Consider the following 21,730-nt stretch of genomic DNA (forward strand, 5'->3'; position numbering starts at 1 on the left):
AAGACCTTGAGCTGCAAACGCTTCGGCAGCTTTTTGCTTCAGCTTTCTTCTATTTGACTTTTGATTATGTATTTGGAGTGCATCTGGACGAGCTCCATTCTTCTTTCCAGTAACAAGCTGAATGGCTGTAGGGAGTTAATGTGAACCAGGGTTTGGAAAAGCGCTATGCTTCTTCTGCATCCATAAATTTAAATACATTTTCTTGGCTGCCCTTCGCTGGAGCTGTTGAACGGGTGTTTGCTGTTTCCTGGGCCCTAACCTCAGCAAGGTTTTGATGGGGTGAAGCATAAGCAGGCAAAGCAAGGGTGAAAAATGAAAAGACGGGGCTAAATTTGGCCATCCCTTCCACCAGTGTGGAATGCGTGGGTGCCTCTGCCTTTCCCATCTCTGCTGCGTTTTGAAGCTCTGGAGCAGATCCTTTCCCTTGGTGTTGCTCAAGTGTAGCTCCACTGACATCTATGGGGCTAGTTCTGCCTTACACTAGTGCAAGCCGATGATCAGCCTCGGGGGCGGAAATCTTTGCAATATTTTCAGTGTGCCTGAGTGTCAGAGATTAATTCCTACTGGAATAGCCATCTTCTTGAATGCACCGTATTTTTAAAAGGCTCTTTTTTTCTTTGCTGGTCCTCTGTGTCTGGACTCCCTGGAGAGACTCCTGAGGTCTGCTTGCTAGCCTGTGATATTATTTAGTGTTCACTTTGAGTCTTGGACAGATGGGATGCTTTGTGAGCATTTTCCTTTTTCTCTCTGTGTCCTTTCATATCTCACCTCGGGTGCAGACCAGCCAAGCTGCTTCTTGCTAATTACTTAGGAAGTAGTTATCTGTAATAGCAGCATTCAATCTCTTTGGAAAACAGATATGCTGATGTGTTGAAGGGTGGTTATTTTTCTCTTGCCACAACTCATGGTGAGGGTTTTTCTTTTCCCCCATCTCGTTTTGTGGTCTTTTTGGAATTGAACTACAGTGATTAGCCAATTCCTTATACAAACCAGCTGTGAACTCTTCTCCACAGAGATATTTCTATTGTTACATGCTCAGAAATTGTAATTATCAAAGAAAAATATGGAGCTGAGGTCAAGGTACTGTAACTTTGTTACTTGAGCAATGGGGTTTGATGTGGTTTGGGAGACGTGGAAGGATTATAAGCTCTTTGGAGAGAGAGGAGGAGGATTAGGAATGGCAGAGCCCTGCTGTTTGTCTGCTCTGCAATGCGAGCACAGGGGGACGAGCAACAGCGTGCCCTGTCCCATGCAGCTCTGCTCCACAAAATGCACATTGCTCTGCACACTGGATCTGTACACCCTGTATTTCTCTACACCCTGCTCCTCAAATTCCTGCTGCTGACACCCCTAAAAAGACTCAGAGACCCTCTGCTGAAAGTCCCACGAGCATTTTCCTGTTGTTTAAATGGGTTTGCTGATACCAGTATTTGTCCCATCAGACTTCAGGACAATGAGAGTATAAAACAATTTTGCCTGGGTCCGGACTAAGAGAAACAAGGTATTTCTCCAGTTACATTTGTTTCTTGTAAATACTTCCCAGGCATCTGTTCCTGCTGAGGCTTTGACCTGACACACTGTTGCACTGTAATGGCTCCACTGTGGGATTTTTCTCTCTGATCACTTACCCACACAGGGATTTGGGGATTTCTGTACAAAGTAAGCCTGGGAGATAGTGCAGGAGCGTGTGTGAGTGTATGCAGAACTGTTCATTTTCTACTGTATACCACAAGGTTGGCATTGCTGAGAACTGTGGGATCCTGATCTCTCCCCACTTCTTTGCAGTTCTGAGTGCCAGAATTCGTTATTTCATCTCTTAAAAAACAGTGGTGGCAGAGACACTTTCAAGGTGCATTTCATCTGACCAAGATCAGGTCTCTGCTTCAGCAAGGACAAGTTCACGCCTTCTCCAGAGGAGCCCCCGTCCCTAGCAGGAGCCAAGCAGTGCTGCTGCTGATAGACTTACTGAAATACAGAGAGTGAGCATGGACTACCTGTGCGACACCCAAAAAAAGCAAAATCTAGTACCTATGCAATTATCTGTTGTTCCTATAAATTCCTTGGATGTTCATTGTCTTCTACTGTAATTTTTCTACTCAGATGGCACTGCATTTTGCCAGGTAAATCTATTACTCTATATATAGCTTAAAGAGGCAGAGATTTAGTGCAAGAGAAGCAAGAGGAAATCCTTCATATATATCCTTCAGTTGTCTGAGCTGGCAATCATTAACACTGAAGCAGGGGAGCTTTCAGTGACTGGTTCCTTTGGCATCAACATCCTTTTAAACTGGACCCAGGTGGTCTGAATCTGAAAATAAACTGATGCAAACAGTTTTCTGAGCTAACAAAGGGAACTCATCCTTGGTGCTGAAGCAAGTGTCTCGAGTAATTCCTTCCAAGAAAGAGGTTCAAGAAACCACGACCTGCAATATTAAACTGTTAGGTTAGTCCATTTTCTGTCTAATACATGGATACTTGAAGTGCCCTCACGAGTAAGAAACAGTGCTGCTGCCATTCTGTACCTGGGTGCCTGTGCACGGACATCACGGTGCTAACGTTTGCTGCAGGAACATGGCCACTGCCACCCCTGCTAAACCAGAGTCCATGTTAGGTGCCGGTAATTTTTCAGTTTTAGAGAACTGAACTCATCTGAGTTACAAAAGCAAGACTTTGGTGAGATGGTGGTACTGACAAGCAATCTTCGTCTGGCCAAAAAAAAAAAAAAATTATTTGTCCTTAAGTGGGTTCCCTATGCAAAATAGGCTATGTCAATAGAAGTTACTTCTCGTTCAGAATAGCTGTGCTCCCGCTAGGTTTTGTGTTTGCATGGAAATAGTGAGAGAGAAAATCATTTCGCCAACACTATGATATACCAGGAAAGCTGTGTAAGGTAAGCTTTCCTAAGCCGTGACTGTCGCACTAAAGAAAAGGAGCAGGTAAAGCTCGTTATTTTCTCTGTCCTCAGCAGATACAGCAGCACCATCTGCTGGTTTCACTGGTCATGGGCATGCTTTGCTCGTGAGCTGCTCTGATTTTCCCTCCCAGGCTGTTGGCTGGTGTCTGGCAGCACCCCAGGGCTGCGAGGGGTCTCAATGGCGTGCTGGCCAATTAAATGGCCAGGAAAAGAGGAAATGCTGGAAATTTGGTGAAACCAGAATAGCCTGGCAGTCTAAAAGGGTTCATTGCCCCCCAGCACAACACAAGACTTGTTACTTGTGGTCTCCCTTCACACAAAGCTCTGAAGATGAGAATGGAGAGAGCAGCAGCAGAGCTGGGGACAGATCCCAGGTGTTGTCCTTTGAAAGGCAGAGGAGTAAAACTGCCTCCTTCGTTCCTAGTCCACCTCTAGCACTTGCAGCCAGCGTGTCCAGGTGACCTGATACCACCAGTGCCTGAACCCTCACTACCCTGTGCCTTACTGATTTCTTTCTACTGTTTTCCTTCACCTGGGACAGGACGTTAGATGAACACTGCATATGATTGATGTGGGGTAAAGGCAGGTTTATTCACTCTAGCCATCTGTCTCCCTGGGTGAATGGAAAGCTGTATGCATCAAAGGACTGCCTGTTCTCCACATATTGCATTCCTTCTCACCAATCTGGGACAAACTCATGTTCCCAGACACTCCTTAATGCTTGGCAGGTAGACATGATAGCTCTGAGTCAGGGGTGAGTATCTGGGAAGTAAAAAGAGAGCAGAAAGTGCTGTAATCTGAAGGTGAATGAGGAGAATACGATGGTATTTCCAAGATCAAAAAGGATTTAGTGACAAGGGTTCAGTCTGCAGCTCTGCTACAGACGTCTCGTGTGATCTCTGATCTTAGACAACTCACATGCATCTTAGACTCTGTCACTAAAGGACCAGAGTGCCTTCCCTACTTTGAAATATTAATCCTCAAAGACTCCTGCAAGGCGGGAGAATACCACTTTCCCTCTAAATGGAGTCAAAAGGACACTGAGTCTCAGAAAAAGTTAATGCCAAACTCCCAAGGGTTTAAGAGCATGGTCCCTCCCACAAGGTTTCTAACAGTGTATCAGTAGGACAGACAATCCCCTTGCCAAAATGACCATCTCATGGTGTTTCTCTCTTTTCAGGCACTGCGTCTGTTGCAGTCGCTGGCATCTTTGCAGCCTTAAGGATCACAAAGAACAAGCTCTCAGACCACAAGTTTGTTTTCCAGGGAGCTGGAGAGGTAGGAGTGTTCTTGAGTTTGTTCCTGAATATCATCTAAATTCAAATTTAGTGACAGAAAAGTCAACCATGAATCTGCCTGCAAGGCCTATCTTCCTGAAGGCAAAACACAGAAGCAGGTTCCTTGTTACTGGTCAAGAGTGGGGCTCACAGGTGGATCTTGCTGCTGCATAGAAGTTGCCAACAATCTTTCAGTGACATCTTGGCCTGAGAGTCCTGGACAGTCCTCCTGGATGCTCCGAGGCTGTCAGTGAGGCTAGCTTGAATCCTCAGGGTTGGTATTTAGGGTAAACCAGAGCCTTCTAGCAACACAGCTGCAAGAATCGGGACTTAAAGAACTGTAAGAACGTAACCTCATTTTGTGGAGTCAGTCGTATTGCCTGCAGGGCAGGAAGTCAGGTAGCATTCAGGTAGCCTGTCTGGTGCCTTGCACAAAGAAAGAAGAGGAAGATAAACTCTCTGAAGCCTGGCTCAGCTGTTGCCCACCTGCAGGACTTTGGGTAAGGTGTGTCACCGTACAGCCGCAGAGTAGAAAGCCTCCCTGCTTTGTGCAGTGCTGTGGGAGGACCCAACACATTTCTCATTCAAAATCTGCTCCCACCAGATGTTACTACCCCAATGAAATGTTTATTTACTCTGTTCCAGGCTGCGATGGGCATAGCTCATCTCATCCTCATGGCCATGGAAAAGGAAGGAATTTCACGAGAGGATGCCATCAAAAAAATTTGGATGGTGGACTCCAAGGGACTGATTGTCAAGGTAAATTTGTCTCCAAAGCTAATCATCTCCACTTCCTCAGCACCTCCTGCAAGCTAGAGAGAGGCCAGAGCAGGCAGACACCTTGAACCCTGCTCAGCCCTGGAGCAAGGGCTGCAGTTTCACTGGTGTCAGCAGAGCTGTTCCTGCTCTCGGAGGGCTGGATCTCATGGTGGTAACAGTGTACCAGCAGCACTGGCTATCCCAAAGGCAATGCTTTGGGATGAGCCCCTCAAAGTGGTAGGGTGATGCACAGCAGTGTCTCAGTGGCATTGTGGCACATGATCATGGTCTCATGCAGTGCTGGAAGTCTTGCATGCCAGATATATGGGGCATTACAACAGCAATATTGTGCCCTGCTTGGTGATCCAGCCTGGCCCAGCTCTGCTCTGCACTCCCTGGGTCCTCAGGGCATCTGCCCCCATCCCTTCTAAGACTGGAGGAGACTTGTGCTACATGCACGACTTCTCTGCCCTGGCAGCCAAATTCCTTTCTCCACTCAACGGATGTATTTTGGAGGGTGAGATGGGCAGAGACCAGCCCCACATGACATTACACCAACTGCTCGATGCCTGGCTGTCTGATGCTGAGGGCTTGCTCTGAGGAGCCTGGTTTAAGAGGAGGGCAGAGAGATGAAACAAACTGAGTTACTACACTATGTCTCCACCTTTTGCCAGAAGCATGATGTTTGACTCCTTTTCCCCCACAGGGCAGGAGCCACCTGAACCATGAGAAAGAAATGTTTGCCCAGGACCACCCCAGTGTGAACACGCTGGAAGAGGTTGTGCAGAAAGTGAAGCCTACAGCAATTATAGGTGGAGTTCTCTTAACATGACCTTTTCATGTCAATGCACTTCTTAGGAGAGTGTCTTTCTTCCAGGGCCTCCTTTTGTTCTCAGAATCAAAAAGTAAAGAGGTTGCTTTTTTTTTTTTTTTGCCCCCTTTTTATCAATTGAATTCTCCACATCATTTCCTTCAACTGTGGGACAGAGGTTTCCCCTCTGTAGGAGACCCCCAGATGGGCTGCAGGTGGAGGTGCCACTGTGGGCATGGTCTGGGGCTCTCAGCAGCGAGCGTGGCCCAGGCGAGTGGAGCAGGATGAGGACAATATTCGGGAGGCAAGGTGCTGAGAGCTGCATCCAGACCAGCCCAAACACTGATCCCTGCGCTGCAAGGAGGAGATTTGGAGGAGCAAAGGGCTGTATTTTGAAACAGGCTTTTAATCTCTCTGTAACACGAGAAACATTCCCACCTGCATCTCCAGAGATGGAGGCCTCCCACAGTATTTTGTGGCAGAGGTGACCAAGAGGGAGCAGTGCAGCTCGCTGCTCTCAGTCAGAAAGCACCTGCTCACTCCTCTGTTGTTGTTTCAGGTGTCGCAGCCATCGCGGGAGCTTTCACTGAGAAGATTTTGAAGGACATGGCAGCCTTCAATGAGAGGCCCATCGTGTTTGCCCTCAGCAACCCCACAAGTAAAGCAGAGTGCACAGCGGAGCAGTGCTATCGCCTCACTGAGGTACTGGATCTCAGCACAGGGAAGATGGGGGCTCCAGATACGCTCTGGCCATGCCTGTAGTGTGACTTGCAGTCGGGCAGTGCAAACACCCACTCAGTGCTCAGTGGCTTTGTTCATGACCCTGTTTATGGCTCTGGAGACCAGGCCTTTCTGAAGTATCAGCAGGGGATGGCTTTGCTGGACATTTCTCTACTTGGTCACCAGAGTTTCCTGAGTATACATCATGGAAAGCGGCAGACATATGAGATGTCTCTTCTGAATTTGGACGTTTATTTCTCTCTCTTTGATCAGGGCCGAGGAATATTTGCCAGTGGGAGCCCATTCTCAAAGGTTACCCTGCCCAATGGACAGACCTTCTTCCCTGGCCAAGGAAACAACGCCTATGTCTTCCCAGGAGTGGCACTGGGAGTCATTGCCTGCGGAGTCCGACACATCTCTGATGATATCTTCCTCCTCACAGCAGAGGTTTCCAAGTGGCAAATAACTACTGTTCTTAAAAAATATTATAAGGGGCACATGCACCTACTTGTGGCAATTTCAAGAAGCTAACCTGGGGAAGTATTGCATAGAAATTGCACAGCATCAGCAAAAAGCCATGGCTTTTCCCATGGGAAGGAAGTCCTGAGCAAGGTTCATCCTTCCCTTGCACCTGTGAAGGCACCTGCAGGAGTGGCAACAGGGTTCCCCTCACTCCCCACAGCTGCTACCCTTTATAGCAGCATTTTACCCAGTGAGGCTGTGGAATCTCCCTTCCATGGAGATTTTTAAAAGTTGTTGGACATGATCCTAGGCAATCAGATCTCGGTGGCCCAGTTTGAGCCAGGGGGGTTGGACCAGATGGCCTCCAGAGATCCCTTCCAGCCTCAACCATTCCGTGATTCTGTGATTCTGATTTTGTTCATTACCTGCCCTGAAACAGCATTTCCGTTGTCCTGGCTGCAGTTTTAAGTCTGTAATGAAGCGTATACACACAGGTATTTTGTGTAGTTCAGCAGTTTGATTGAGAACTAACCCCAGCTCCATTGCTGCCGAGGTTTCAACCATGTGTTGTGTAATCCTAGGGAAGGTGGCACACACTTGAGACCATCTCTGTAAACTGTCTTCCTCTTCTTTCTAGTCTATTGCTGCGGAGGTGACAGAACAGAATCTTGCAGAAGGAAGACTCTATCCCCCCTTGGACAGTATCAGAGAGGTGTCTTTCAAAATCGCTGTCAAAGTAAGTACTCATTTATTTCCACTTTCTGTGGTAGGGAGGGCATAAATTGCCCTGGCATTGTTCTTGTTTTGTGTTTCTTAAAATCATCTTATTCTGTAGCCTAAAGCAATGATTCTCGGGAATCCTTCCAGACAGAATTGCTGCTTTGATCTCTTCTATCATTAAAGCCCACATTTGAAAAGTATCTCCTGATTCTGGATGCCTCACAGCTCACAAAGCTCTACATTATTGCTTGGAGCTGTGACTGCTCAGCACTTCCAAAAATCAGGTTTAGGGTTGACATCAAACATGAAGCAAGTTGCCAAAAGATTTTAGGTTCCAAATTGCTGTTTTGGAACCTCTCCTTTTGAGTTTGATAGGGATCTAAGCATCTAAATACTCTTCCAGATCTGGGCTTGTTGTCTAATTATGGGATTTGTGCCCTGCATATATGAAATTTGTAATTCCTTTTCAGGGGACACCCACTGAGAATCACGTTGGCCTGCTAGGAGCTACTGAGGGATGCACAGCGTAACTCAGGAGCTTAAGAGTTCAAGCAGAGGTGGTTAAAGGGCTGCTCACCTTCTTTAACTGAGTAGCACAACCATTTTGCTAGGGCAGGGGAAGCATTTCTAAACAGCCAGGAACTGCAGGCAGTTTGCATTCCCTCACCCAAGAGATGAAGTGCAGCCTACTCAGGGGGTTGCTTAACGAGAAATAATAAGCAAAACCAGGCACAATTTTGAGGGCAGGAAAAAAAAAAGAAAAAAAAGAAAAAAAAAAAGAGGGAAAACACAGCCAGTGCTGAACTGCAGTTGGTTTTAACTTCGTAACATGTCAATGTTATTTCATCAGCTCTTTTTGCTTATCTTTTCACAGATCGTTAACTGGGCCTACAAGCATGGTCTTGCTTCTTGGTATCCTGAGCCAGCAGACAAGGAAGCTTTTGTGAAACAGCTTATTTACAGTCCTGATTACGATTCATTCGTTATTGATGATTACACGTGGCCTTCCGCAGCCATGCAAACGCAAGATGTATAAGATTCATGAGAACTGTTTTCTCATTTTTTTTCCATCAGTTCCCATGGTCCATATCATTGCTGATATAAATGCACCTCCAGCCTTGCAGAACAATAGAAGTAAATGAATCCAAGTACTTTTTTACTTGCCACTGTCTTTTCTCTGTGGGAGCACATGAACGGGATAAAATAAAGTCCACACTGGGCAGTCAGTACAACACAGAGAGAGACAAAGTATAGTTCCAGCCTGTCCCTGTCAGTTTGCACTACAGGCTTTGCCATCATTTAAAGTCCCATGGACCCCATGAACACTGATGTTCCCTATACAGGTTTGAAAACACTACATTTCAGCTGTGTAACAACAGGTACAGGAGAAGGTAGGGAGTCCTCCAAGGAAGGACAGAGGCTGAAAATAGTCATGTGGTTCCTTTTCTCAGCAAGAGATGCTCAATGAGTTCTTATCCAAACCAAGAATCTCACAGAGCATTGCCATATCTTCTAGCACTCTGGTCCCTGGCCAGTCGCCCTCACATAAGGCAGGAGTAGCTCCTACCACTCTTGGAAGACCTTACGGACTGTCTTCTCTGAAACCTGCCACTGTCGGGGGTCTCCCAGAAGTTGTAGTTAGAGGTGCTGTTCACCCCACACGCTTCCAAAGCCCCATCAAAATTCAACAAATAACTTAAGTACAGCTGGAATCCAAACAGAAAATGCTTGGAGAACCCCCCGGAAGGTATTGACAGTGATCTGTGACTGAAAGGCTGATTCTCGCAAGAATTTTGCTCAGACAGCTGGTCCAGGGTGTGTGGGTTTGCTGCAACAACCTCTCTAACTGGTACCATGCCATGAATATCCACGGGGAATATCAGTAGATTTAAACACCCAGGGAGTATCAGTAGTTTTGGGTTGGCCTCTTCTCACAGATAACTAGTGATAAGATTAGAGGGAATGGCCTCAAGTTGTGCCAGTGGAGGTTTAGAATCACAGAATCACAGAATCGTCTAGGTTGGAAGAGACCTCCAAGATCACCCAGTCCAACCTCTGACCTAACACTAACAAGTCCTCCACTAAACCATATCGCTAAGCTCTACATCTAAACGTCTCTTAAAGACCTCCAGGGATGGTGCCTGAACCACTTCCCTGAGCAGCCCATTCCAATGCCTAACAACCCTTTCAGTAAAGAAGTTCCTCCTAATATCCAACCTAAACCTTCCCTGGTGCAACTTTAGCCCATTCCCCCTCGTCCTGTCACCAGGCACGTAGGAGAACAGACCAACCCCCACCTCGCTACAGCCTCCTTTAAGGTAACTGTAGAGAGCGATAAGGTCGCCCCTGAGCCTCCTCTTCTCCAGGCTGAACAAGCCCAGCTCCCTCAGCCGCTCCTCGTAAGACTTGTTCTCCAGACCCCTCACCAGCTTCGTTGCCCTTCTCTGGACTCGCTCGAGCACGTCCATGTCCTTCCTGTAGCGAGGGGCCCAAAACTGAACACAGTACTCGAGGTGCAGCCTCACCAGAGCCGAGTACAGGGGGACAATCACTTCACTAGCCCTGCCGGCCACACTGCTTCTTATACAAGCCAGGATGCTGTTGCCCTTCTTGGCCACCTGAACACACTGCTGGCTCATATTCAGCCAACTTGAAAGGCATCTGCACAGGACATGGTCCTTGGACACTGGTGCCGGGTGGCCCTGTTTGAGCAGGGGGTCGGCCAAGCTGACCTCTTCAGGTACCTTCCAACCTCAACATTTCCGTGTTTGTGTGAAAGCAGAACACTACAAAGCCCATGCTGGTCCCTCCAGCAGGAAGCAACAGTCTTTATTGGGCTGACAGCTGCTCACAGCTGCGAGGGGTCCGCGCTGGTTTCCTTGATGCTCGTGTCATCTTCGGCATCGGAAGCACAGGGACTTTCTCACCAACGCTAGGGAGAGAAAAAGAAAGGGCTCAAGTTTCATTTCCAGTGAGGGCAGCTGAGTGACGCTCCCTGCTCCCTTCAGCCCCAGTCCTGGGGAGCGTGCATATGCAGGAGTCCCAAGGGTCTGTGTGGCCCTGCAGAGGCCCCTCGTGTCCCAGCCAGTGAGAGGGAATCTACGCAGCGCCAGGCTGAGGCGCTGTGTGAGGCCGGGCTGGAGACCTTTGGCCAAGCAGCTACGGAAGGCCAGGGCAAGGGTGCTTCTGAGCCCAGGAAAGAAGGCTGTTGCAGGAGAGGTTTACCAGATCAGAAGATCCTCTGCAGAATTCCCGGGGATGTTCAGAGGTCTGCTCTTGGTCTTGTCTTGCAGGGCCTCCTTGCTCTTCTCCAGCTGTTTCCTCACCCGCACACTCCGCACCGAAAGGCAGCTGCAGCAACAGAGAAGAAAAAAACTCTCAGGTGGGCTCTGAAGGTCCCCACCTGCGCCTGCCCAAAAGCAGGGAGCACAGCCTCCTTCCACTGTGGGTGCATGGCTGTCAGCGGCAGGGGAGCTTTAGGACTCTGGCTCTGCAGGGGGACGGCTGGAGGCAGGGCCTCTCCATGGTTATTGCCTCTCCAAAGCAGCTGGTGGATGGAGAGCCCAAGCCCAGAGCCGAGCAACCCGCATGCTGGATTCCTTGGGCTGCCTGCTGCAGCTCAGCTTTTCCTGGCCTTTGTTGGAGCTGGCCCACACTTACTTGGTGCTTGATTTGCTCAGAGGAGCTGTCTCAGCCTTCTTCTCTGGGGGGTGAGGGATGAGGACGTGCTGCTGCTTCATATCCCCTGGTACCATCTGCAGAGACGTTTTCAGTTCCACAAGTGCCGTGCAGGAAGCACTCTCTGCCTGCAGCCTCGGCATTTCTGTCTGCGTCTTCTGCTACAGGGGAAGCAGAAACAAGGAACGGTTTTAGATGCAGGTGCTAATGTGGGAGCTGTCACATGGCAGTGGGGCAGTCGTCCCCGCAGGGTTTCCCCAGGCTCAGGGCACTTTCCCTGCAGCCTTCTTTCTCTCAGAAAGGCAGCGTGAAAGGCCTCAGCCCTCGGCCTCTGAAGCTAAGGGCAAGAACACTTTCACTGCAGTAGGCTTTGGAGGAGCCCTTGTCCTTCACAAAGGAAAACAAGGCTCAGAAAGGGCAGGTTTTTCTCTTTGAGAGAAGCTTCCTGGCAGAGCTAAGAGGGGAAAAGTGTGCACGTGGCCCCCTGAGAGAAGAGAAAAGTTCCTTCTGGAATGCTTGAAAACAGTTGCCATACCCAGATATTCTCTCCCCCGTTCCTTTCGCCACGAGCCTTGCACTTTTCCCACACGTGCTGTCTCTCCCATTCTTTTTTCAGCTGCTCCTCAGCCAGCAATGCCTGCAGAGTTCTTTCAACTTCTTGGCCGTACAGGCAGCATATTTCCTACGGGGGAGAAGGGCACGCAACGATCAGAGAAACATCAAATCTCCATGAAGGCAACCCGTGAAACAACCCGGCAATGGGTACACAGATCCAGTGGCTACCTGTCCTGCTCTCCGTTGACCCTCACAGGCAGGGGCTTCAATTTGGGGCCAGGCCGCAGCGGAGCGCTTGTCCTTCCCCTCTTCTGCCATCTTTGAGGAGCTCTCCTGACGTGTTGTACGCAGCCTGCAAGCACACAAGAGGAGGATTTGCTGCTGTAGCTTTTGCTCAACAACTGGGTGCCAGCAAGGAAAGGGCAGTCAGCAGGACATGTGTCGGGACCCCTGTGGAGTTCACCAAGTCCCTGTGTCCAAGGGAAGCTGCTCGATGACCCAAGGAGAAGGGCCCAGGAGTTGCCTCCCCCGGCTCCCCCCCAGCCTCACCTGGGAGAAGGCTCTTTTTCCCCAGCAGCCTGGCCCAGCTTTGCCTCCCCTGTCGCCCTGGAGAGTCTGCTTAGAGAGGGACTCTGGTGTGTGAGCAGCTGGCTCTTAATAGCAGGAGGCACCCCTGTAAGGAGGAAAAGAGAAGGCTAGTCAGAGCTGCTCCTTGGTGGCCACGCAAATAGGCAGGGAATGAGCCTCCCTGCCTGATCCGGTGCTACTTCTAAAAGGCAGAGCAAGCTGGCAGGTGGGTTGACCTAGAAGGGAGTCTCCTTGGCCACCAGCATTTCACAGGTGGGGAAGGGAGTCCTGGGACTCTCTGCTGCCATCGTAGCCCCACATTCTCCCTTTGGGCACATCCAACCCTCAGCGGGGCTTTCGGTGGACAGGAGCTCCAGGAGGCCAGTGCGGAAGAGGCCTAAGCAGTGTCGAATGCTACGGGAAGCTCTGGGCTGCCCTGCCATCGTGGTCCCTCCCAAGGCCCAGCAGAATTACTGCCGCAGGGAACTGGGGTCAGAGGAGGGGCCTCATCCTGTGCAAAGCGCAGCCTTCCAGCCTTGCCTCCGTACACGTTGCCCTCGGGAGGACCTTCAGAAGGGAAGGGCAGAGAGGTCTCCCAGGGGCTGTCACTCCCAAGAGCCCGCTCTCACGTTACCTGTTCTGTTAGACTCTCCCTCCAGCCTTGCGTCTCCGTTCTTTTCCAACGCAGAACCCTTGGGTGCTTGAAGAGGCCCCTCCCCTGCGGCTCTTCCACGAGGTATGTAGAGCCCAATCCTGGAAGCAAGACCAAGGCAGTGTGACTCCAGGGCACCATATCCTAGGGCTGTAGGGCGCTGGTCTTGGTGCCAGCATCTGAGAGGGGCTTGCTGTGGGCCGGGCAGGGAATAGACATTCCCCCAGGCCGTGGTGCATGAAGAGAACGGCCCCTCTTCCAAAACAAGCGCGAATCGGTGTGGAGAGAAGGAGGAAACAGCGCTTGGGAAAGTCTCCCTCCAGCTCCTCCCTGAGCAAGGAGCAAGCCCTGGCACTGCTGCCCTTCCTGAGAGGAGCTGAAAAGCTGCCGAAACGCTCAGCCAAGGGCCGCAGAAGCAACGCGCCCACCTGGGAAAGACGATGACACCTCCAGACGCTGGATGTGGGACGATGCTTTTTCTCTCCGATGTGGCCAAATCCGTTGTCCCTGTCCTCTGCAGGAGAGACAGTCCTGGGTGAGACCATGGCCAGGAAAGGATGCCCTTGCCAATGAAGGCGTCGGGGCTGCTCAGGCAGAAAGCTGCCCACGGGCAGAGCTCGCAGTGCTTAGCGTTCACCCCTCCTTACAAGCAGCACAAGCTGCCCAGCGAGTGCCTGCACCTGGTAAATCACTGCCTGCCTTTGTGCAAGGGCAAGACTCGTGTGCCTCATCAGGAGACGAGTCTGACCCAGAAGGAGAAGTCCCTCCCAACGGCCTCTCGGGGGATTTCCCAGGAACCCTGGGCTGTGCTGGTGCAGTGAGAAACTTACACTGAGGCGAGATTTCAGCAGCTGGCCGTTGCTATTCAGGTTGTGAACGAAGTCGGAGGAAAACTGCATTTGGACTCCGCTCTTGCGGAAGACCAGACAGCCAATGTCCTTGAAGATGAAATCAACACCCTGCTTCTTTGCAAGGGTGTAGGAGAGAAAGAGCAGGGTCTCTTGAATGCAGCGCTGCACGGTGTCCCGAGGAATGCCGGTGTCCAAGGACAGCCAGGCATAATTCAGGAAAACAAATGGAGGTACACCTGAGGGAAAAGAAGCAAGGAGCCAAGTAAGTAAGACAGGCCTGCAGAGGAGGGCAGTCCCGTTTGGGCATCTGCTGGGCCCTCCAGCACTGCTACAGAGCTGTCTTGCTGACTGCTCGTCTGGAGGAAGAGAATCCCTGAAACACAGAGCTCCAAGAGCCTGGTGCAGCACAATCGTGGTGCATCGCTGATGCCATAGAAGCTGATGCCCAGTGTTGGGCCTGCACCTGCAGCTGTGCGAACTGCTAAGAGCAGAAGTCAACCACCAATGCAGCCAGCATGGTGCCAAAAGCATGGGGAGGGAGCTGGTGTGTGGAGGGACGTGCAAGGCATTGGTGGGCCTTGGCTTGTGAGGAGCTCAGGCCTTTCTCAGGACCTCCTGGAGGAGCTGTGTAACCCCTCCACTGCCCTCCCAGCAGCAGCTGAGCATGCAGCCCAAAGTCCCCGCACGTGGAACCCTGACATTCATCTCTCTTCTTACCAGGAAAAGTTTCTTTCTTGTATGGCAGTCCATGAACATTTGTAAAGTACTCCGAAACCTGGAAGACGGGCTTCTTTACATCGAGGAGCTTAAAGCCTGCAATGGGCCGCTCCTGTTTAACAGCAAAGAAGGCACCCAGCCCAGGTATTCTGACGCCCTGAAAAGCAAGAAATCAGGAACACGGATCAGTATTTCTGGGGCTTCTCCAAGCAAGAAGATGGGCCCTCATGCCTTGGCCACTGCTCATGGGAAGGTGCCAGACAGTGTCATTCTGGAGAGCCCTGGAGATGGCCTCGATGGCTGGGATTTTCCCAGCTCCCTGCTTTTTGCCATCTAAAGTGGAGCTGGGCTAGTAAGAGCAGAGCCAACACCCTCAGCTCAGTAAAATCCCCCCAAGGAGTTACCAACAAGTAGGGGAAGCCTTGAGTACCGGCACTAGCTACATGCTGGCCTGCCCACTCTGGCCACAGGCAACGCACAAGCGCCAGGCAGTACGGATCCCGTCCTTCTGCTGGAGCTGGGCTCTTCTCTTGTGCATATTGCCAGAGCAGCAAGTGGCCCCTGGCACATCTGCAGTTTGCAGGCTAGCGCTGGGGTGTTTCTTCTGCTTGAGGAGGCGTTCTGTGGGGTGGCAGCTCTGGGAAGGAGCAGGGTATGAGGGGAGCACGAGGCTGCAAAGCCCACCTTCACAGAATCACAGAATCCTGGAATCGTCTAGGTTGGAAGAGACCTCCAAGATCACCCAGTCCAACCTCTGACCTAACACTAACAAGTCCTCCACTAAACCATATCACTAAGCTCAGCATCTGAACGTCTCTTAAAGACCTCCAGGGATGGTGACTCAACCACTTCCCTGGGCAGCCTACCTTGTTCAACGCGAACTGCCTGCGGATGAAGTGGGATACTGCATCCCAAACTTTCACAATCCCTGAAAAGCAAGGGAAAGAGAGGTCATGCTGCAAGCCAGCCTTCTCCTCCAGCACAGTCCTCGTGGCCAATGGGGCCAGTGTCTATGTCCCGAGACCCTCCGTCTCTCTCCCCACAAGAAACCGCAGCTCCAGAGGGCTGCGCTGCTGCCTGTTCCTCAGGCACCTCCTGTTGGGCTCACCATCGTCCGGGAGGTGCATGAGTGTTGGACACATGAGGCGGCCGTTGCACAGGATGGGAGCACTCCTGGCCTCCATCTCGCTCCGGCCCTCCTCCACTCGTCACCACGAGCTGTCCCACTCGGGGACGCTGCTTCCCAGTGCCTTTGGCTCCTTCCTGCAAGGCAGCTCCTCAAGAGCACAGCGGCAGCCCCAGCAGAGCAGCACCAGCCACTGCCTCCTGAAGGCCTCGCAGCCAAGTGAGGGCAGCTTGCGGCGCGCAGGGCTTTTGGGCAGGACGTGGTGTGATGTCACAGACGGCCCCGCTGTCACCCCATCGCGTGTCACAATAGGGGCTGCAGCCTGCCCTGTCAGGGAGCTGCCTCCCCTGGGAGACTCCTGCACCCTGGAGATTCGGGCAGAGCAGTCCCCAGGCTGTGAGGGTCACTGCAGGGTGCTGGCCCCGGGGCTTGCCCCAGGAGCAGGAAAGCTGGCTGCAACTTCTCTTAGCGCTGTCCAAGACTTTTACTTGGGCTGAAGCTTCCCACATCATCCAGCCATAGGTGCAGGGAGCACCGTCCCCTTCCACTTTCTGTGCATGAGCATCAGCTCTGGGGAGTTTTTAGCCCACGACCACGGGCAGCAGAGTGACCACTGGAGTTAGAGCCTCTTCGTTTTCATTCCCTCTCTTAAGCAGCCGGTGGGTGGATGGCCAAAGACTGCAGGAGAGTGTTGGGGAATACTGTGACTCCAAAGGTGTAATAACAAAAGTACATTTTAAAAGAGGTCAGTCAGAAGCTTTACTAACACTGACCGCAGTGCAAACAGCATTTGGGCAGCATTTCTCGCTCCTCTTCCGCTTTTTCTTCCAAGTGGTTGCAGCTACCCCGCTGTAGACCCCTCTAGAGACTGTTCCAAATAAAGGAAAGTGGTGAGGAAAATGTAACGTTACCGCAGCCAGGTGTGCGTTCTTGCGAAGAATGGGCTCCAGACCGTTCTTTGTATGTTAATAAGGCCAAGTACCCATGCCAGGGAGGCTCAGACTCTTTAGGGAGCTTGTTAACTGCCACAGACCACAACATGGAGTGATGGCACTTGGTGGAGCCTGCGGAACTGGCACACCCGGTACGGTCTTAACAGAAGCTGTACATACCTGCCTGAGCACTTCTGCAGGATATACTAGGAGCAACAAGCAGATTCTGTGACAAAACTCCAAAAATCCTCTTTTGAGAAAGCTTAACTCTGGAGAAGAGCAAGGTCTCAGGGAGACATAAATGAAGGACTGGTATCTACCTGAGGCCTCGGTCCAAAGCCCCGCTTGGCATGGAAATGAGGAAGACGATTGACAGAGTCAGGACTGGTGTAACAATGTCATTGTATATGTTGCCATAGCATTTTGCTGCAAAGTTTGTATGAACTGCTGAATATTTTAATGGTGACCTCCCATTTCCCTAATGGCAGAGGGGTCTCACGATCGTGAAACAAACTTCAGTAAAACCTTTGTAAATCTGCTCTTGGGTCCGTGTTTCCTCTTCTGTCACACAACGCCCCGAGTCCGGGGAAGTCCGTCCCTTGTATTTGATGGCAGTGTGGGTAGTTACGAGAATCTGATGTGGTCCCTTCCGGCTGGGCTTTTGCTGGCATACCTTGACAAAAACAGTCTTCTGGTTCTAGAGTGTGGAAAACCTTGTAGAAAGGCTCTGCAAGAGCTTCCTTTACATGCGAACAGACATATCGTGCATGTTTCACTGGGGCCCTGAAATAAGTTAATATTGAATTGTCAGTCAACTACATACCAGATTTATGCGGTTCTTCAGGAAGGCGCATATGCCATCATGAGGAAGGTGCGCATGCCATCCCATAAGGATATCGTGAGGAGAAAGGCCATGCTTCCTATTCGCTGTGCTCCACATATACATCGGTATAAAGATTTGGGGTGTACTGGCAAGCCAGTGCCCACTAGAGCCCTATCCTCCTGTGGCTCTGATATGTCAGGCCAGGCTCTCGGATCTGATATACAGCAAAAGACAGAACATGGCATGGATCATATAAAACATTATCACAGAACAATATGAAGAGCAAAGCAGTCAACATTTCAACGTTTCCTCACGTGCACACTCCGCACTGAAAGGCAGCTACAGCAACACAGAAGAAAACTCTCAGGTGGGCTTTATACGTCCCCACCTCTGTCTGCCCAAAAGCAGGGAGCACAGCCTCCTTCCACTGTGGGTGCATGGCTGTCAGCTGCAGGGGAGCTTCAGGACTTCGGGTCTGCAGGGGTCAGGGCCTCTCCATTGTCATTGCCTCTCCAAAGCACTCTCTGTCTGCAGCCTCTGCATTTCCATCTACGTCCTATGCTACAGGGGAAGCAGAAACAAGGGGTGTTTTTAGGTGGAGGTGCTAACGGCCCTATTTGAGCAGGGGGTTGGCCAAGCTGACCTCTTCAGGTACCTCCCAACCTCAACCATGCTCTCTTTGTGTGAATTCAGAACAGTACAAAGCCCGTGCTGGTCCCTCCAGCAGGAAGCAACAGTCTTTATTGGGCTCGCAGCAGCTCAGAGCTGCAAGGGATCCGCACTGGTTTCCCTGATGCTCGTGTCATCTTCGGCATTGGAAGCACAGGGACTTTCTCACCAACGCTAGGGAGAGAAAAAGAAAGGGCTCAAGTTTCATTTCCAGTGAGGGCAGCTGAGTGACGCTCCCTGCTCCCTTCAGCCCCAGTCCTGGGGAGCGTGCATATGCAGGAGTCCCAAGGGTCTGTGTGGCCCTGCAGAGGCCCCTCGTGTCCCAGCCAGTGAGAGGGAATCTACGCAGCGCCAGGCTGAGGCGCTGTGTGAGGCCGGGCTGGAGACCTTTGGCCAAGCAGCTACGGAAGGCCAGGGCAAGGGTGCTTCTGAGCCCAGAGGCCTCATTGCCCAAGGAAGGGGCTGTGGCCTGTTCCAGGAGAGGTTTACCGGATCAGAAGATCCTCTGCAGTCTTTCCAGGGATGTCCAGAGCTCTGCTCTTGGTCCTGTCACTTGGTCACTGAGCTGAGATTTCAGCAGCTGGCCGTTGTTATTCAGGCAGTGAACAAAGTCTGAGGAAAACTGCATTTGGACTCTGCTCTTGCAGAAGACCAGACAGCCAATGTCCTTGAAGGACCATCATCCGTTTTCTGAGGTCTGGCCCAAGGAGAAGCCATGGCCCAAGCTGTGGCAGCCACCTGCCGAATCAGAGAAGTAGATGCCCAGATGCAGACCCTCCCGGCAAAGAAGGGAGAGAGGGAACAAGAGGTAGGGGAACCCCGTCCCTTGGTGCACCCAGAGGCCTGCAGTTCTCCAAAAGAACAGAGGCTCCCTTGCAGCTGTGTTGGATGACTGAACAACCGTGGCCTTCTGCTCTGAGCTGCTGCAGCATCTGCTTCCCTGGCTGTGCACTGGCAGTGTGCGCAGGAGAGCAATGCCTGCAAGAACATGCTTTGTGCTGAGCATGCAATGATTAGAGAGAAACATCAAATCACCATAAAGGCAACCCGTGAAACAACCCGGCAATGGGTACACAGATCCAAGAGGCTACCTCTCCTGCTCTCCGGTGGCCCTCACAGGCAGGGGTTTGAGTTTGCACAAAACTCAAAAAAAACTTTAGAGTTGCACTGCTATCTCCAGAGAGCGCGTTTCCTTCAGCAAGTTTCTTTTAGAAGGAAAAGAAAGGCCTCTTGGGTCTAAAAGCCGCACACCATCACTGACAGCCGTGCTGGGGACAGCCCAAGGCCTCCCCCCACGGGGGGAAACCAGAAGTGCAAAATGGCCGCCAGGGCTGTCAGAGGATGGGTCGGGAGCCGCCCTGTCAGGGAGCAGCTTGTCTCTCTCTCTCTGTACACTCAGGGAGCGTCTTTCCTGTAGGGCCACCACCGAGCCGAGCAACCCAGCACTGAGAAATAAACTTTCTCATTTCAGTCCCATACAAACCTCGAGAGTGCCCCAGGGGGCGTGCAAGGCGATCCATTTGGGTGTGGGAAGAAAATGCTAGAAATGCCATTTATTTATTTATTAAATCTTGAAAGGAAATAAGAAAGAAGATATGCTTCAGTAGTATTTAATATAGAGCTTGTGCCTGGCACTCCCTCAGTGTCTCCATGTGCTTGATGGCCACGTCGCACGTTTTCTGTGAGGTGTCCTGAGGGAAAAGTGTGTGCCCCACAACACGGAGGGCTTCTCCATGGCACCCTCACTCGTTCGCATGCTTTCAGCACTAGGTGACGTAGCAGATTACATGGGCCTGGTCCAGTAGACTTCAGGATGGTGTGGTTTAGGTTTTGTCAAAGTAACCCTCAAGATACGGACACGGGTCTAAAAAGACTCCTGCAGAGCACCTGCAGAGTGAAGACGGTGCTAATAATGTGAGCACAAGTGACCAACAAGCAGATGAGAGAGCTGAACCCTCCTGCTCCCATCTACTCCTGTAGATCTCCATGTCCATTGGGATCTCTAAGCCAAGAGCAGCAAGAGTTCAGCAAGAGGACCCAAGTAGAATTTACAGCAACTTGCATCAAGGCTGCCTGATGAGTGATCGAAGTCCCCGAGAGTTTTAGGAGGAGAGAATGAAAACTGTGAGAGCGTGGGAGAGAAAGAGAGCTCTTCACTTTCTTGTACGAAAAATTCGACCTGTCCTTCAGTTTTGCGGTGTGCTGAGTTAAAGTCCCTGGGATAGGGTTTGGCCCTGCTGGCTTCCCTTCTTTTCTTCTTTTCTCCAAAGTTTCAAACTCTCTCTCTCTTTCTCTCTCTGCTTTTTTTTGGCTATGTGCAGACCCAAGAGGTCGTGGAAAACTCTTTTTCCAAAAAGGGGCTCTTAACTTCAAAGCTCCATTGGGAGCAGTACCAACAGGGAAGGAAGACTTGCTGCTAATCCTGGGCTGAGTGAGGGCAGGTGCTTGATGGCTTTTTCTGGGAACAAACAGAAGTTTCCAGAGAGCTGTTACCTTGGAAGTCCCACCCTGGAAGGATCAAGAGCTCCCAGCTCTTCCCAGCTCTCCAGGCACAGGCAGGTGCTGATGCTGGATACTAAGAGCACCCGGCTTTCAGCAAGGGTGAAGCAGCAGCCTCAGCTAGGAGGCATTTGTGGCTGTCCTGGGAGGCCACAAGCGTTTCTTCTTTAACTGCTTAACAGTCCCACAAAAATCATGAGGTGGGTAATTGAGGGAACAGAGCATCTCTCTTATGAAGAGAGGCTGGGAGAGCTGGGACTGTTTAGCCTGGAGAAGAGAAAGCTCAGGGGGGATCTTATCAGTGGATGTCAACATGCCTGCAGGCAGGGTGCAAAGGGAATGGAGCCGGGCTCATTTCAGTGGAGCCCAAGGACAGGACAAGAGGCGATGGGCACAGAAAGAAACACAGCTTGTTACGCGGTCACGGGTGACCAACCCCACAGGACACCTATCTACACTTCATACCTACACCTCATAGGACTTGATTCACTTCCTTTTGGGCCTGCCACCCACTGCTGGTACCACACAGGTCAAAGTCTGCTCCCTCACAATAATGTTTTTAAAAAGCTGTCAGTCTGTGGTGCGAGACAGCACGTGTGGACTGAAATGGGGAGGAGCATGCTGTGTTTTTCAATAACTGGGATCAACAGGTTGCTGGTGCCTGAGCTGTATTTTTCAAATCTTGGGTGACCTTTTGCAGTCTGGTAGCCATTCTCTAGACTGTTAAGGGAAGGACAAAACAATAAATAAATAATTCACCTTCCTTCCCATCAACAAAAGCAATAGCATGAAAGTAAAGGATGGAGCTCATTAGCACCCTAGGTGAGCAGGGAGAAATTGAAGTTAATCCCTTAGAAAACTCTGCTCTGCAGAGAGCAGAAGAGCCTTGTTAGGGAAGCCTTGTGCAGCCCCTCACTTGGGCACTGGTTTTACTGTGGAACAAAGTCAATTAGAGGGACAAATGACTACAAGCCCAAACATTTTTCATTGCTACTTGC

General features: G+C 50.9%; 2 protein-coding genes across 6 annotated transcripts in view; one reads left to right on the plus strand and one right to left on the minus strand.

The window, feature by feature from the left end:
• The window catches only part of ME3 (malic enzyme 3), a 124,264-nt gene extending 115,446 nt beyond the window's left edge, over positions 1 to 8,818 (plus strand). For all 4 annotated transcript variants that reach the window (XM_048076482.2, XM_048076481.2, XM_013199811.3 and 1 more), the window contains 7 exons: positions 4,095 to 4,192; positions 4,837 to 4,950; positions 5,657 to 5,762; positions 6,321 to 6,463; positions 6,755 to 6,928; positions 7,581 to 7,679; positions 8,538 to 8,818. In XM_048076482.2, coding sequence (XP_047932439.2) covers positions 4,095 to 4,192; positions 4,837 to 4,950; positions 5,657 to 5,762; positions 6,321 to 6,463; positions 6,755 to 6,928; positions 7,581 to 7,679; positions 8,538 to 8,699 — 896 coding nt within the window. In that variant the 3' untranslated portion in view covers positions 8,700 to 8,818. The remainder of the gene's footprint in view (positions 1 to 4,094; positions 4,193 to 4,836; positions 4,951 to 5,656; positions 5,763 to 6,320; positions 6,464 to 6,754; positions 6,929 to 7,580; positions 7,680 to 8,537) is intronic.
• Positions 8,819 to 10,461: 1,643 nt separating this feature from the next.
• On the minus strand, positions 10,462 to 16,498 carry CCDC81 (coiled-coil domain containing 81). 2 transcript variants are annotated; one of them, XM_066989923.1, is made up of 12 exons: positions 15,792 to 16,498; positions 15,550 to 15,611; positions 14,684 to 14,840; positions 13,946 to 14,202; positions 13,544 to 13,629; positions 13,098 to 13,216; positions 12,446 to 12,569; positions 12,125 to 12,248; positions 11,877 to 12,023; positions 11,324 to 11,502; positions 10,889 to 11,014; positions 10,462 to 10,595 (listed from the first exon to the last, which is right to left on the minus strand). In XM_066989923.1, exons 1-12 carry the CDS (start codon positions 15,865 to 15,867, stop codon positions 10,493 to 10,495), a joined length of 1,560 nt encoding a protein of 519 aa, XP_066846024.1. In that variant the 5' UTR covers positions 15,868 to 16,498; the 3' UTR covers positions 10,462 to 10,492. The 2 variants fall into 2 exon arrangements, with proteins under 2 accessions (XP_066846024.1, XP_066846023.1); XM_066989922.1 differs by having other exon boundaries at positions 13,098 to 13,629.
• Between the last annotated feature and the right edge of the window lie 5,232 nt (positions 16,499 to 21,730).

The sequence above is a fragment of the Anser cygnoides genome, chromosome 1, assembly GCF_040182565.1.
Source record: "Anser cygnoides isolate HZ-2024a breed goose chromosome 1, Taihu_goose_T2T_genome, whole genome shotgun sequence".
In the NCBI taxonomy this organism is placed as follows: Eukaryota; Metazoa; Chordata; class Aves; order Anseriformes; family Anatidae; genus Anser; species Anser cygnoides.